Source organism: Dipodomys spectabilis, unplaced genomic scaffold (genome assembly GCF_019054845.1).
Source record: "Dipodomys spectabilis isolate Male_0828 unplaced genomic scaffold, ASM1905484v1 ptg000260l, whole genome shotgun sequence".
In the NCBI taxonomy this organism is placed as follows: Eukaryota; Metazoa; Chordata; class Mammalia; order Rodentia; family Heteromyidae; genus Dipodomys; species Dipodomys spectabilis.
The window spans coordinates 1615862-1630340 of NW_024870937.1; the positions used below are offsets into that span (position 1 = coordinate 1615862).

General features: G+C 35.6%; 1 protein-coding gene and 1 non-coding gene across 4 annotated transcripts in view; both read left to right on the forward strand.

Annotated features, from left to right (window-relative positions):
* The window catches only part of Atp11b (ATPase phospholipid transporting 11B (putative)), a 113317-nt gene that overhangs the window by 40883 nt on the left and 57955 nt on the right, over positions 1 to 14479 (forward strand). For all 3 annotated transcript variants that reach the window (XM_042699620.1, XM_042699619.1, XM_042699618.1), the window contains exons 9-12: positions 437 to 501; positions 5609 to 5690; positions 12360 to 12510; positions 13528 to 13725. In XM_042699620.1, coding sequence (XP_042555554.1) covers positions 437 to 501; positions 5609 to 5690; positions 12360 to 12510; positions 13528 to 13725 — 496 coding nt within the window. The remainder of the gene's footprint in view (positions 1 to 436; positions 502 to 5608; positions 5691 to 12359; positions 12511 to 13527; positions 13726 to 14479) is intronic.
* On the forward strand, positions 10739 to 10840 carry LOC122125098. Its single transcript, XR_006150724.1, has one exon. It is a non-coding gene; the product is annotated as a U6 spliceosomal RNA (small nuclear RNA).

Here is a 14479-nt window from a genome sequence, read left to right on the forward strand (position 1 = left end):
TATATATAGATCATACTATAATTTTATGTTTATGTTGCATTGTAAATCCTGTATCTTCCCTCCTAAGGCTGTTTATTACTTTGTTCAAATTTAAAACTGTTTATCTTCTAAACATTCTTAATCATTTATCTTACTGTATTTTATGTTTAAAAAATTTGGAGTTAGTGGCTTTATAAGTATATTTCCATGCATAATTTTATTTCTGAGCCACTAACCTTAAAGTAACTAAAATGCTAAAGCAGATGTTTGTTGTTATCATAATTAACATCATGATTGGCCTAGGCAGCTTTATAGTAGCTTTATAGGATTTTTATAAAAGTGATGTTGTAGCTATAATTACTATATCTGCTACAAAAGTATCTCCTACTGAAGATACCATTTAATTGAACTGAAGCTTTGATGTATTCAGTGCTTTTGGCTTTCTTTTTTCCTTTAGACCGCTGGGACCAGAGAGTCTCTTACTTCGTGGAGCCAGATTAAAAAACACAAAAGAAATTTTTGGTTAGTATATACTTTAATTTTTTTTATTATTCTTTTGAATCGATGCTTGATATGGAGTTTTTGAGGGTTTTCCCCTGAAACTCAGGATGCTTGCTGGTGGTAGGCATGAACTCTGCTATTCATGGAGTATAAGAATTTTTGTGGGGTTGGAGGCATGGCTCAGTTGGTAAAGTACTAGTCAGTGAGCAAAAATAATACTAATTTACAGTCCCGGTCTTGGACCTAAAGATAAAAGTAAGAAAAGTGTGTGTGTATGTATGTACGTATGTATACGTGGACCCAAAGATGAAAGAAACGTGTATGCATGCGCATGTGCCAGTCCTGAGGCTTGAACTCTGGGCTTGGTCTCTGTTGCTGAGCTTTGGTGCTCAAGGCTAATAGTCTATCTTTTGAGTCACAACCTCTACCTTTGGGTGTTTGGTAGGTAATTAGACATAAAGGGTCTTATGAACTTTCCTACCCAGGCTGGCTTTAAACTATGATTCTTAGATCTCAACCTCCTGAAGTAGCTAGGATTACAGGTGAACATATGTGAAATATTTTTAAAAGCACAGTATTTGTAGCCTTTTGGGTTGAACTAATTCATTACCTAAATGTTGTATGTCATTATTTTCTTACAAAAATTGTATTCATATGTTTTTGTTAATCTTGCTTTTGAATAATAAACTAGAACCTTTCTATTGTGTTTCTGAAAATTTGTAAAACTGAATGCTAAGAAAATAATTAGTACTTTGAGTTGCATGGATGAGAACCAATATAATCTAACATAGTGTAGTAAGCCTTTTCTATAATTCCTTTATGGTTATTCCAAAGTTGGATAATAAGTACCAGCATATGTATGCATGTATGTAGGTATGTATGTTCAACTTCTTACAAACCTCTGAATGTATACCAGGTACAATTGGGATATGTACTTTATTATATCAAAAAGATGAATAAATAGTGTTCTAAATTAACTCAATATACTCTGAATCCAAATCAGTGCATTATCAGCTTATGAAGTTGAAAATGACCTTTAGCTGACATCTAGCTCCTTCCATTTTAGAAATAACCTTTTAGTATCCTGGCCCACTGTTACCCACAGCTCTAATTTTTTATTTTATTTTTTGAATTAAGTTTTTTATTATGAAAATACTGTACAAAAGGTTACAGTTACATGAGCAAGGTAATGAGTTCATTTCTTATCCAGCATTGTTGCCTCCTTTGTTTTTCCCCTACCATCCCTTCCCTCCCACCTCCTCAGCTACACTCCGTACTCCCCATCCCCCTTATTTGTCTTTTACATTTGCTGTGCTGCTATATCTTAGCTCTCAAGGTATCTTATAAAGTAATCATATTTTATTGTGTAAAGGGGCTATTTGAGAGGCAAAGATCCTTGGAAGGATCTTGGTTGAGATTATCCTCAGGCAAAAACACAAAACCCTATCTGAAAAAATAAAGCAAAAATAGGAGTGTGGTTTAAGCATTAGAGTATGAGGCTTGAAATCCCAGTAGTCCAAATGACAGCAAATACACACACACACACACGCACGCACACACACCACACACACTTTTTTTTCTTCTTAAGGAAAAAGAAGTTGGGCCCTAGTAGCTCATGCCTCTAATCCTAGCCATTGAGGAGATGGTGATCTGAAGATTACAATTCTAAGCCAGTTTAGGCAGAAAAGTTCATGATATTCTAAAAGCCCACAAGTGGAATTGTAGCTAAAGTGGTAGGGTAAAAGCTGAGGAATAGCACCATGGCTCTGAATTCAAGCCCCAGTGCTGACATCAACAAAAGAAAAAGAATATTGCAAAGATATGAACAAATTTGTACTGTGGTACATTGTTAATAGTTGTGTTCAGTCTCTTAAGAAAAATTTGGCCACTCTTCAATCAACTAAACACTGTATTACAAAATGGCCCAGCAATCTCACTATACATATGTGGTATATACCCCAGAGAACTGAAAAATGGGTGTTCAAACAAAAACCTGCATAAGAATGTTCACAGTAGCATTATCCACAATTGCCACAGGGTACTATTTGGAAAATGGAGGGGAACCGAAAAGGAATAGGCTAGACTCCATCGTCAACAGTATGGAGCACAGACCTTCTTATGGGTTTGAAGGTTGTGCGAGAAAGTTGGAACAGGAGTTGGGTTTTTATATGGGGTCTGAGCAAGGAGGCAGGGGTTAATGAAAAAGCCACTAGGTCAAGGGAGGTGGGGGCTTTTCATTTGGGCCCACAATAGGATGTTTTCATCTGGGTTTACATAGATTGCCCTGCCAACAGATCAAACATGTTCACACATACCTGGGATTTTGTCTGGTATCTGTATGTACCTGGGACAACAGGGTGGGGATCAGTCCTTCAGGTACAAATGAACAAAATGTGGAATAGATGTATAATGTGATAGAATCCAGTGAATGAAGTATCAGTTTATGCTATAACATGGATGAATCTTGAAACTATGTTAAGTGAAAGAAGTCAGACATAAAACCTCATATTTATTTGAAATATCTGGTATGGGCAAATGCAGAGATAAGGCAGATTTGTTTTTCTGAGGAGTTAGGGATATGAGAAGATTAAGGAATGATAATCTAATGAGTATAGGGTTTTTGTTTTTTTAAGATGATGAAATTATCCTCTAGTTAGAGAATAATATGGTCTCACAAAATTGTGAATTTACTGATTTACAACTTAAATTGGTTCAATGGTTAAATTGTATATTTTATGTATTTTTCCACTCTTAAAAAAAATTATAAGCCAGGTACCAGTGGCTCACACCTGTAATCCTATATATTTAGGTGGCTGAAATCTAATGATGGCAGTCCAAAACCAGCCTAAGCAGGAAAGTCCTTGAGACTCTTATCTCTAGTTAACCAGCAAAAAGCTGGAAGTGAACTGTGTCTCAAGTGGCAGAGCACTAGCCTTGAGCACAGAATCTCAGGATAGCACCTAGACCATGAATTCAAGTTCTAGAATAAACCTTTTAGAGTTTTAAACTTTCTAATATCACAGTGAATTTTAACACATTTTTCCAGCAGTATTCCTTCATTCTGATTAACCTTAACATTTGGGCCCAAATTTGTTTAGAAAATGTATATTTAAATACTTTAAATTAGGTCTGGGGTCTGTCTTTTGTTGTTTATCTTAGCACCATTATTCCTTTTGTTTCATTCAGTTTTCTCAGCTTTCTATAGTTTTTAGTTCCCTCTCTCATCTGTCATTCCTACCCTTTCCCCCTGTGATTCCCACCTTTAAAGAATAATTCTAGTACTGGATCATGCCTGTAGTTCTAGCTACTTGGAAGACTGAGATCTGAGCATCAAGGTTCAAAGCCAGCCCAGACAGGAAAGTCCAGGGCAGAGATTGGAGGGGGCAGTGGGGAGGGAAGATATAAACATTTACTGATTATCTTTTCAGTCTAGGCATTATACTAATTTTTCACACAGACCTCACAACTACTATAAGGTATTTTTTCCCTATTTAAAAGTGGGGAAAATGCCGGGCGCTGGTGGCTCACGCCTGTAATCCTAGCAATTCAGGAGGCTGAGATCTGAGGATCTCAGTTCAAAGCCAGTCGGGGCAGGAAAGTCATGAGACTCTTATCTCCAATAAAAACCATAGAAAACAGGAAGTGGCACTGTGGCTCAAGTGGTAGAGTGCTAGCCTTGAGCTGAAGAGCTGAGGGACAGGACCCAGGCCCAGAGTTTAAGCCCCACGACTGACCAAAAAAAAAAAAAAAAAAAGTGGGAAAAATGAGATTGATTACTTACCAAATATGTGAAAGTGACAGAGTATGTGAAACAAAGTCTTAACTGCAAAGTTATTTTTAATAAGGCTTGTCTTGCCTGATTCCTTTTGTTTCCAACTTTTAGTTCCATTATTACTGTCATTCTTGCTTATCTCTCAGAGTCTTTCACATTCTTAAAAAAGGATTTTTTTGGGGGGGGTCCGATTGTGGGGCCTGAACTCTGGGCCTGGGCGCTGTCCCTCAGCTCTTCAGCTCAAGGCTCAAGGCTAGCACTCTACCACTTGAGCCACAGCACCACTTCTGGCTTTTTTCTTTTTGCGTATGTGGTACTAAGGAATCGAACCCAGGGCCTCATGCATGCAAGGCAAGCGCTCTACCACTGAGCCACCTTCCCAGCCCCTAAAAAAGGATTTTCTTTGTGCTTACTTAATTTATTCTGACAGATGCACATGTTATTTTTCAAACTCTTTTGGAATGATGTCTAGATACCAGATCTGGCATTCCTGGCCCTTCACACTCTGGACTCCAACTCATTGTTCCTGCTTTAACAGTACTTTTTATTTCTACCTTTTGCTACATTTGTGACGGTCATCTATCTTTGCCATCTTCCTCCCCCTTTCAATTCTAACTTAAATATTACTTCTTTTATTCAGTACCTATTATGACTCAAAACCAGGACTCCTATGGCCTCCTCATCCAGCAGGTTGAATGACTGGGTTCCTTAAGTTAGACTTGTAAAACCTATAAAAACTGGCTGAGGAGCTGGCAAGGTGGCTCAGTGGTAGAGTGCTTGCCTTGCATATCCCCATGAAAAGTTAGAGCTGCCTTGTGAAACTGTAACTTGGCAAAACAAACCTTGAATTCCCGTGTCAGTGTACAGTTACAGGTGATTCTTGGGTGATATGGGACTTACTTTAAGAACTTGTATCATTTTTAAGGCTGTCATCATTGGAGAAATTCCATCTAGTTGCTTTCTTTAAAGGGATAATTCACAGCAGGTTTTGTTACTCCATTCCTAAGAAAATGTCAATAACTTATTTTTTGTCAGTAACTTTTACAACTGCATTCTGACATGTAAATGGATAATGGTGGGGACTGGAATTTTACATTTCTTATTTCACAGAGGGAAAGGCTCAAAGCTCTGTAGCACAGTTGTTGTTATTGTTTTTCCTTTTTAATGTATCTGCAACTAGAGCAGGTTTGTCAAGATGGGGGCCACCTTGCCTGGCTTTCTGACTGGCTTTGCATGCCAGCTCCTCTCCTGCCTTATTGCCTAGATTCCAGATGGCTACTGATCCAATCAACCTACCTCTCCATTCCTATACCTTCTATCTAGAGAATTATTTTAAAGAATAGTTTTGTTTTGTAGGTGTTGCTATATACACTGGAATGGAAACTAAGATGGCACTAAATTACAAGAGCAAGTCACAGAAACGATCTGCTGTAGAAAAGTAAGAAAACTTTTTAATTATGTATACATAATATAGCTACATATATGTTTATTAATTCATATGTATTAAAATATATTTATCAAATCAACTGAATAAAGTGATGTCCTTGGCAATAGGAATAATGTTATATATTTTTATATACAGGTTGTGTTTTGCATAGTGTTTGCCATATAGTACTAAAGTATGACTTTAAAAATTAACAGTGCGGTAAATTGTAGAATCTTGATCAAATTAACTTTCCCATGATAATAATTAAAAAGAAAAAAAATTAAATAAACAACTATTAGGAACTGGAAAGTGCCTTGGAAACTGGCAAGGAGTCTAATTTAGCTGAAAGTTGTCCACAGCCTGGGAAAAACTTCAAATATAGCTTTTTGTTGGAAGGTATGCCCCGATTTCCAAGCTTCTTGAGGCATCAAGTCTCAGCTCAGACTAGGGGGCATAGCTCAGTGTAAAGTACTTACCTATCATGTGCAAGGCCCTAGATTTAATCTCTAGCATTCCAAAGATGAAAAACAATCTACACTTTACTAGATTGCAGTATGAGAAGATAAGGTTTAAAGTTGGAAGAAAAGCTAAAAAGGTGAAAATATGTAAAGGGGAGAGCTACAGAAGGGAATAGACTTGAAAACTGCATGTAAACTCTGCCCAGATCCCGGCTGACTGTTGAATGTTCAAGAGAGACAGAAACAAAAAGAACCAGCAACAAGAAACTGAAAGAACCCATTGCAATAGAATTAGGTGTTAAGAGTCCAACCAAGTTAGCTGTCTACTGTAATACAAATCAGCACTCAGTTGAGGAACATGAAAGAATACAAACTCTTTGCAACTATTACTTATAATGTACAGTATGCAATAAAAAATAAGCCGACACAGAATACTTGTTGAATATCAGTGAGGCCTTTGTGTGGTTCAATTCCCAGCATACAAAAAAAAAGGAAAGGAAAGGAAAAGAGAGAACAGGAATGAAGAAAGAGAAGGTGAAGAAAAGAGTTGAATACACACACACATACACACACACACACACACACACACACACACACACACACATTCAGAGAGAGAGAACATCTTCAGGATTTATGGTTAGGGCCAAGAATTACTAGACATGACACCAAAAAGCATAGTCTCTAAATGAAAAATAATTAACTGGACTTCATGAAAATTAAAAACCCTCTGTAAAGAATGGAAAGACAAGGTAAAGAGTGGGAATAATTACATCCGGGGGCATGGCTCAAGTGGTAGAATGCTGCCTTGACCTTCAAGAGGCACTAGTTTCTGAACTACAAACTTCCAAAGCAAATAGTAACCCAAAGAGGTAATGAAAAATAAGCCAAATTTGTGAATATACATTTCACTAAAGTGGAGCTGCAGATGGCAAATACGCACATAAAAAATACTCAACTTCTGGGGAAAATTAACATAGTAAAAATGGTAATTCTGCCCAAAGCATTATATAGATTCAATGTACTACTCATCATAATCCCAACAACTTTCTACAAAGAAATAGATAAAGCAATCCAAGTGTTCATATGGAATAATAAAAAGCCCAGAATAGTAAAAATAATCCTTAGCAGGAAGAATAGCACTGGAGGAATATAGATACCAAACTTCAAGCTTTATTAAGAAGCCACAGTAATAAAAACAGCTTGATACTGGCACAAGAATAGGCCTGAGGACCAATGGATCAGAATTGAAGACCCAGAAATAAGCCCACAAACCTATAGCCACTTACTATTTGATAAGGGAGCCAAAAACACAGGTTGGAAGAAAGACAGCCTCTTCAACAAACGGTGCTGGCAAAATTGACTATCTGCATGCAGAAAACTGAAGATAGATACCATATTTCATCATTTTGTACCAGAATCAACTCTAAATGGATCAAAGACTTCAGTGTAAGACCAGATACTGTGAAATATTACAGGAAGAGGTAGAGGAAACCCTAAGCCTTCTAGGTTCAGGGTGAAACTTCATAAAAATCCAGAATCACAATGAATCAAAGAGCAGCTGGATGCATGGGATTATAGCAAAAGACATAGATAGCAAGATAAATAGAAAGCCCACAGAATGGGAGAAAATCTTCACTAGCTATAAATCAGACAAGGGCCTCATATCCAAAATATACTTAGAACTCAAAAAATTAAACTCACAAAAAATAAACCCTCAAAAACCTAATGGACTAATGACTTAAAGAGAAAGAAAAAAGAATGGCTGATAGGCAAAAGTAGAAGTGTACAACATCTCTGGCCATAAAAGAAATGCAAATGAAAACAAGATTGAGATTCCACCTCACTCTAGTTAGAATGGCCATTATCAGGAAAACTAACAATAATGCTGGCAGGAATGTGGCCAAAAGGGAACCCTATTACACTGTTGGTGGGAATGTAAACTTGTTCAACTACTCTGGAAAGCAATAGGGAGGTTCCTTAAAAGACTAAACATAGAGCTTCCCTGTGACCCAGCAATTCCACTCCTGGGCAATGGACTATAAACCAGTACAAACTAAAACCACCAGCACAACCAATAATATTTATTGCAGTATTATTTATCATAGCCAAGATATGGAATCAACTTACATGTCCCTCAGTGGACAAATGGATCAAGAAAATGTATATACACACACGCACACACATATATATGTATGTGTGTGCGTGTGTGTGTGTGTGTATATATATATATGTATATATATATATGTATACACATTCTGATGGATGAGTAGAATTCCATTGAATGTGTGTGTGTGTGTGTGTGTGTGTGTGTGTGTGTGTGAGACATACATATTCAATGGAATTCTGCTCATCCATCAGAAAGAATGATATTGTATCATTTGCAAGGAAATGGAAAGACTTGGAAAATATATTAAGCAAAGGAAGCTAGAACCAAAGAAACATAGGCTGCATAGTTTCCCTGTTTGTGGTAACTAAGATGTGCCTATAAATCTACAAGTAAACACACTGAATGACCAAAACAAATAAAACTGGACCATGATAAATTATATAGGACCCAGTCATTAACAGCATAGGAGTAGTGGGCAGGAGCTCAATAGCTATCAAATAATCATATAAAATAGTATTCTATGAAATGAACTCCAAAAAGAGGAAACAAGTGACATTCTTCAGCTGCCATTGTTGCTGGTTTTTTTCTTTTTCTTTTGTGTTGTTTGTTACTTTGTTTGTATATGGGAGGATTAACAGACACTATGTAGAAAATGAACTTGATAACTTGATATCTTATGGGGTGAGGACAGAAGGGAAAGATTCTGGGAGAGAGCAACCAAAGGGGGAAAATGGTTCAAAAAGAATTGTAGTGATTGTACCTGATTCGTGTAACTGTAACCCCTCTGTATATCAACTACACAAAAACAGTTAAAAAATAAAAATAATTGATCTCTGGTAAAAAAAAAAAATCAGCCTCATTGAACAAAAGCAAATTAGGACCATAGTAAGTTATCTCCACACTTCCCATAATAGTTAAAAAAAGAAGAGGAATATACCAAGTGCTGGCCAGAAGGTAGAGAAAGTGAATCTCTTATTCATTGTTGATAGGAATGAAAAATGTGTTACCTGTTATCAAAGATAGTTTGGCAGTGACTTGCAAAACTCAATATACAAACTGTATCTCCTAGCAGTTGTACTCTTGAGCATTTATCACAGAGAAATAAATTTTATGCTTATGTAAAAATTGATAAAAAAATTTACAAACAGCTATATTTATTACAGAAAAAAAAAGAAATAGCCCAGTGCCCTTTCATGGGTGGCTAGTTGGATGAAAAACCTTGTATATGTATACAATGGAATACTATTCAAGAAAAATGATTTATTAATACATGTATCAGAATGAACATTAGCTTGATGTTTATCAACTCAAGCTAAAAAGATAATACTTTATTATTATGGTTATATAACATTTTCAAAATTATAAAATATAGAGATGGAAAATAGATTATTGCTGCAGGAAGCAAGGGTATATAAAAAATGTATGCAAATAAAAAGAACCATTATTAACATAACAGAGCTCTGTTGTATGATGGAACAGTTCTTAGGAGTGGTCCCTAATATATAGATGGCATTACATTGTCATTGAACATTAACCTGTGGTTAAATTCACTGATGTACTAATGTTCTGTTCATGGCTTTCGGTTGGTTTGTTTGTACTGGTCCTAGGGCTTGAACTCAGAGCCTGAGCTGCTGTCCCTGAGCTTTTTTTTTTTTTTTTTTTCTTTAAGGCTAACACTCTCCCACTTGATTTACAGCTGTACTTCTGGGTATTTGTTGGTTGATTGTAGATGAGAGTTTAACAGTTTTTTTTCTACACAGGCTGGCTTCAAACTGTGATCCTCAAATCTCAGCCTTCTGAGGAGCTAGGATTATAGGTGTCAGCCACCTGTGCCTGCCATGTTCATAGCTTTAATATTGTACTACCACCATATGTGATATCACTATTGAATTTGGGATGTAGCTCAGAAGTAATGAATCTGCCTAGTACAATGTCCTCTATTTTTCCCATGACTGTGCATGTGCACACACACAAAACAGCACCCTGGTGCAAGTGGCTTACATCTAAAATCCTAGCAACTCAGGAGGCTGAAATATGAGGATCTCAGTTTGAAGCTAGTCCAGACAGACAAATCCCTAAGACTCTCTAGTTAATGAGCAAAAAGCCAGAATTGGAGAATTGGCTCAAGTGGTAGACTGAGCTGTGAGGAAGAGAGGACATAAGGCCCTGAGTTCAAGTCCATTACCAGCACAAAAAAAAAAAAAATGCAAGATGTCACATTGGGGAAATTAAGACTTAAGAGTACATAGGAACCTTAGTACTATTTTTATACCTTCCTATGAGCCTGTAACTGATAAAAGAAGCCCAAAAATAAGAATTAAAGGGATAATTGGAAGGCAAGAAAGTATAGATGAAGTGAGAATAAAATGTTGATAGTTACTGAGGTTGTATTGGACACATGGGGTACACTATAGTGTTCTGTTTGTATGTGTTTGAATTTTCCATGATACATTTCATAACCAAATTTGTTTTTAAATTTAGAGTTGAATATGTGTGTGCTGCTTTGGCACACATATTAAAATTACTACAACATGTAGAATATTAGCATTGCCCATGCAAAAGGCTTAGAACAAATTCATGAAAGGTTCCATATTTTCAGACATACCATGAAAAGTAAATAAAATTGAGTATTTGTGATAATATGTAGATATTGGGAAAGGAGCTTTGCTGAGACTTAATACATTAGTAAATATAGAAAATTTGCCATACTATTGTTATTCCTATTGTTCCTACTCTGCAGTTTCATGACTGAATGAATTGACTAAATGTAATTAAATACTGATACAATTTCTTTTCTCTGGAGTTTCCAATGGAGTTGGAAGTTAAAACTAATATACAATGAAAATTTGGATGACAATTACATGATACTAGTTTTAAATTTAAGTAAAAAATTCATTTAAAACTATAGCAATTAAGGCAGACTTCAGAAAGGAGATAGAGTTTGAATTAAGCATTTAAAAGTAGGTCATAAGGTGAATGTTTATTAAGTGACTCGAGAGCAAAGATAGTGGGTAGAGATAAACCAAACAGTGTAGCAGAATAACAAGGACATATGACTAGCTAAGTGTAAAGAGGTTGGCATTTGGAGTCAGATTTTAACTTAGATATACTTATTAGCTATCTGGACTGAGGCCAGTTGTTTTCATTCCTTTAATCAGATGTTTGCATCTTTAAAAAATGCAAGCAGTAAGTGGAAACCAGTGGCTCAAGCCTGTAATCCTAGCTACTCAGGAGGCTGAGTAATAGTTGTTAATTGTATATAAGAGTCTCACAGACTTTCCTGCCTGGGCTATCTTCAAACTGCAATCCTGAGATCTCAACCTTCTGAGTAGCTAAGGTTATAGGTTATATATACAAGCCACCAGCAGCTGGCTTGTATATTTAAAGTTTTAAATAAGGAACTATTTTTTAAATTGTACCAAATATTCACATTTTTAAATTTTATATCACATGTCACATGAAACTTTAGCTTGTCTGAAGATCAAAGGAGTCTGAATTATTACTTACCAGTAAAAAGGATGTAGCAAATTCTTCGCAGGGTTTCTAAGAAGTTGATATTACTAAAGTTTTATTGGGTTTTAATACCATGCACATGTTAATTTTATTTACTGTACTTGTAATTAGATAAGCCCTGAAAATATCTTTGAAAATTTTGGAACAATTACATATAGTTAAAATAAGTATCCTAAACTGTTCTCTACTGTAACATCTGCGTGTATTGGTTCTTTTGTTGCTGGTAAGTAGATTTTGTTGTATGGTTAGTTCTTGAAAATAAAGATGTGTCCTTCAAATAGCTCTAATAATACTTTGTATATTTTACTATCTTCTTGATACAAGTATTTTTTTTGGGAGGGGGGGTCCGGTCATGGGGCTTGACCTCTGGGCCTGAGCACTGTCCCTCAGCTCTTCAACTCAAGGCTAGTGCTCTACCACTTGAGCCACAGCACCACTTCCAGCTTTTTTCTTTTTGCTTATGTGGTGCTGAGGAATTGAACCCAGGGCCTCATGCATGCAAGGCAAGCGCTCTACCACTGAGCCACCTTCCCAGCCCTGATACAAGTATTTTTAAACAAATATAACATACTGATGTTTTATTTTCTCTTTTTCTTGCTTTAGGTCAATGAACACATTTTTGATAATTTACCTGATAATTCTTATTTCTGAAGCCATCATCAGTACTATCTTGAAATATACATGGCAAGCTGAAGAAAAATGGGATGAACCTTGGTATAACCAAAAAACAGAACATCAAAGAAATAGTAGCAAGGTATGTGTTTATAGATGGTATAAATGAATTTTTGGCACAGCTAATACTTGTTAATATCTTCTGATTGGAGGGGCCACTGTGACCTCACACCATTGATACTGACAGAATGATATTGCAAATGAAGAGCAATCAGCCTGTTTATAATGGTAAGCTTTTAGGGCATAAGCAACTATATTCTCTGTGTATAATTAAAACATCCCCAAATTTCATATCTATGTTTAATTTTACTTCAGTACTACAGATTCAGCTTTCTGTTCCATTTATTATAGTTTACAAATGGTTTCAATTATAAGGTTTTTTTTACAATTTTTTGTGAATAAAATCTTACTGCCAGATTTGCTGGTGGTTTAGTTTGAAAATAAGTGTCGCATAAAGCTTTAAACTGATTAAATATGGACTGCCAAGAGACTTTAACCTACAATTTGGAGAATAGTGCTCCAAGCTTCAATTTAAACTATGCATATTGAAAGTTATATTTCAGGAGACCATAGAAATAAACATGGACTGCTACCTTTTGTATCTTTCGTTGTTAGGTACCTTGCCTTCCACACACTGCATACTATAATGTGGCTCTGCTATGACATTGAGGGAGGCTATTGATGTAGAATCTGTATTCAGACCATTTCTCACAATTGTACCAATTTCTAACAATTATGTTGGAATTATTTTAAGTTACAGCTTTGATTATTCGTGGTTTTGAAGCATAGTAGCAGAATGGTTAAGTGTACTCCAGAAGGTAGAATTATAATTTTGCCAGAGGTAGTTTCAGTCATCCCAGGTAACTTTCACTTCTAAAATGTAACATATTATTTGAAGCAAACCTTTTCTTCCTTTACTTTGGTCAAAATTCTAAATAGAGGACATGAAGTATTAGAAAAACAATTGAATAAGTTAATTTATGATAACTAGTCTACCTCAGAATATAATTGATGGTCTATTTAGACATAAAACTTGCTGGAGAAAATTATCCAGTATTTTCTCTTACCAAATAATCATTTCATTTTTCTTTGTTTCTAGATTCTGAGATTTATTTCTGATTTCCTTGCTTTTTTGGTACTCTACAATTTTATCATTCCAATTTCATTATATGTGACAGTTGAAATGCAGAAATTTCTTGGATCATTTTTTATTGGCTGGGATCTTGATCTCTATCATGAAGAATCAGGTCAGAAGGCTCAAGTCAATACTTCTGATCTGAATGAAGAGCTTGGACAGGTGAAATGATTCTAATGTTTTCTAATTTTTTGTTTTTATCAAAGTATTAATATACATTATATATGCACCATAACAAAAGAAAATCTCACAGAGCATATTCTAGTTACTACTAATTCCTAGTATTTATCAATGTATTTCTTCATGCTATTCTTCTCTGATTTTAAAATTTTAGCCATTACATTACTCCACCCACATACACACTCACTCTCCTTCCCCAAACCCTGAATATTTTTATATCATAATTAGGCATTTAATAGTTTCATAATAATTTAAAATTATTTGTTATCAATTTTAATACTGTTCATTAATTCCTAATTCTTTACAGATTTTTTTGTAATACTATAACTACATTTACTTTTTACTTATTTTTCCCTGAGAGTTAATTTCTCTGTTTTTACACTTGCTCAATTTCTGTATACCACTAAAAGATGTCTTTGAGAATATATATGTAGTATCTCTCTATATTCAAGGAAAGTATTTTTTTTTTGCCAATACTAAGACTTGAACTCAGAGCCTTCTACTCTCAGCTTGATTGCTTACGGTGGAAACTCTGCCATTTCAGCCTGGTCTGGCATTTTGCTGGTTAATTGAAGATGAAGTCTTGAGGACTTTTCTGTCTGTGTTGACTTCCAACTTAGATCCTCTAGGTTTCAGCCTCCTGAGTAGCTAAGGATTTACAGGTGTGATCTCCCCAGCACTCATTTGTGTGTGAGTGTATGTGTATGTATGTGTGTGTGTGCTAATTGTTCAAGGG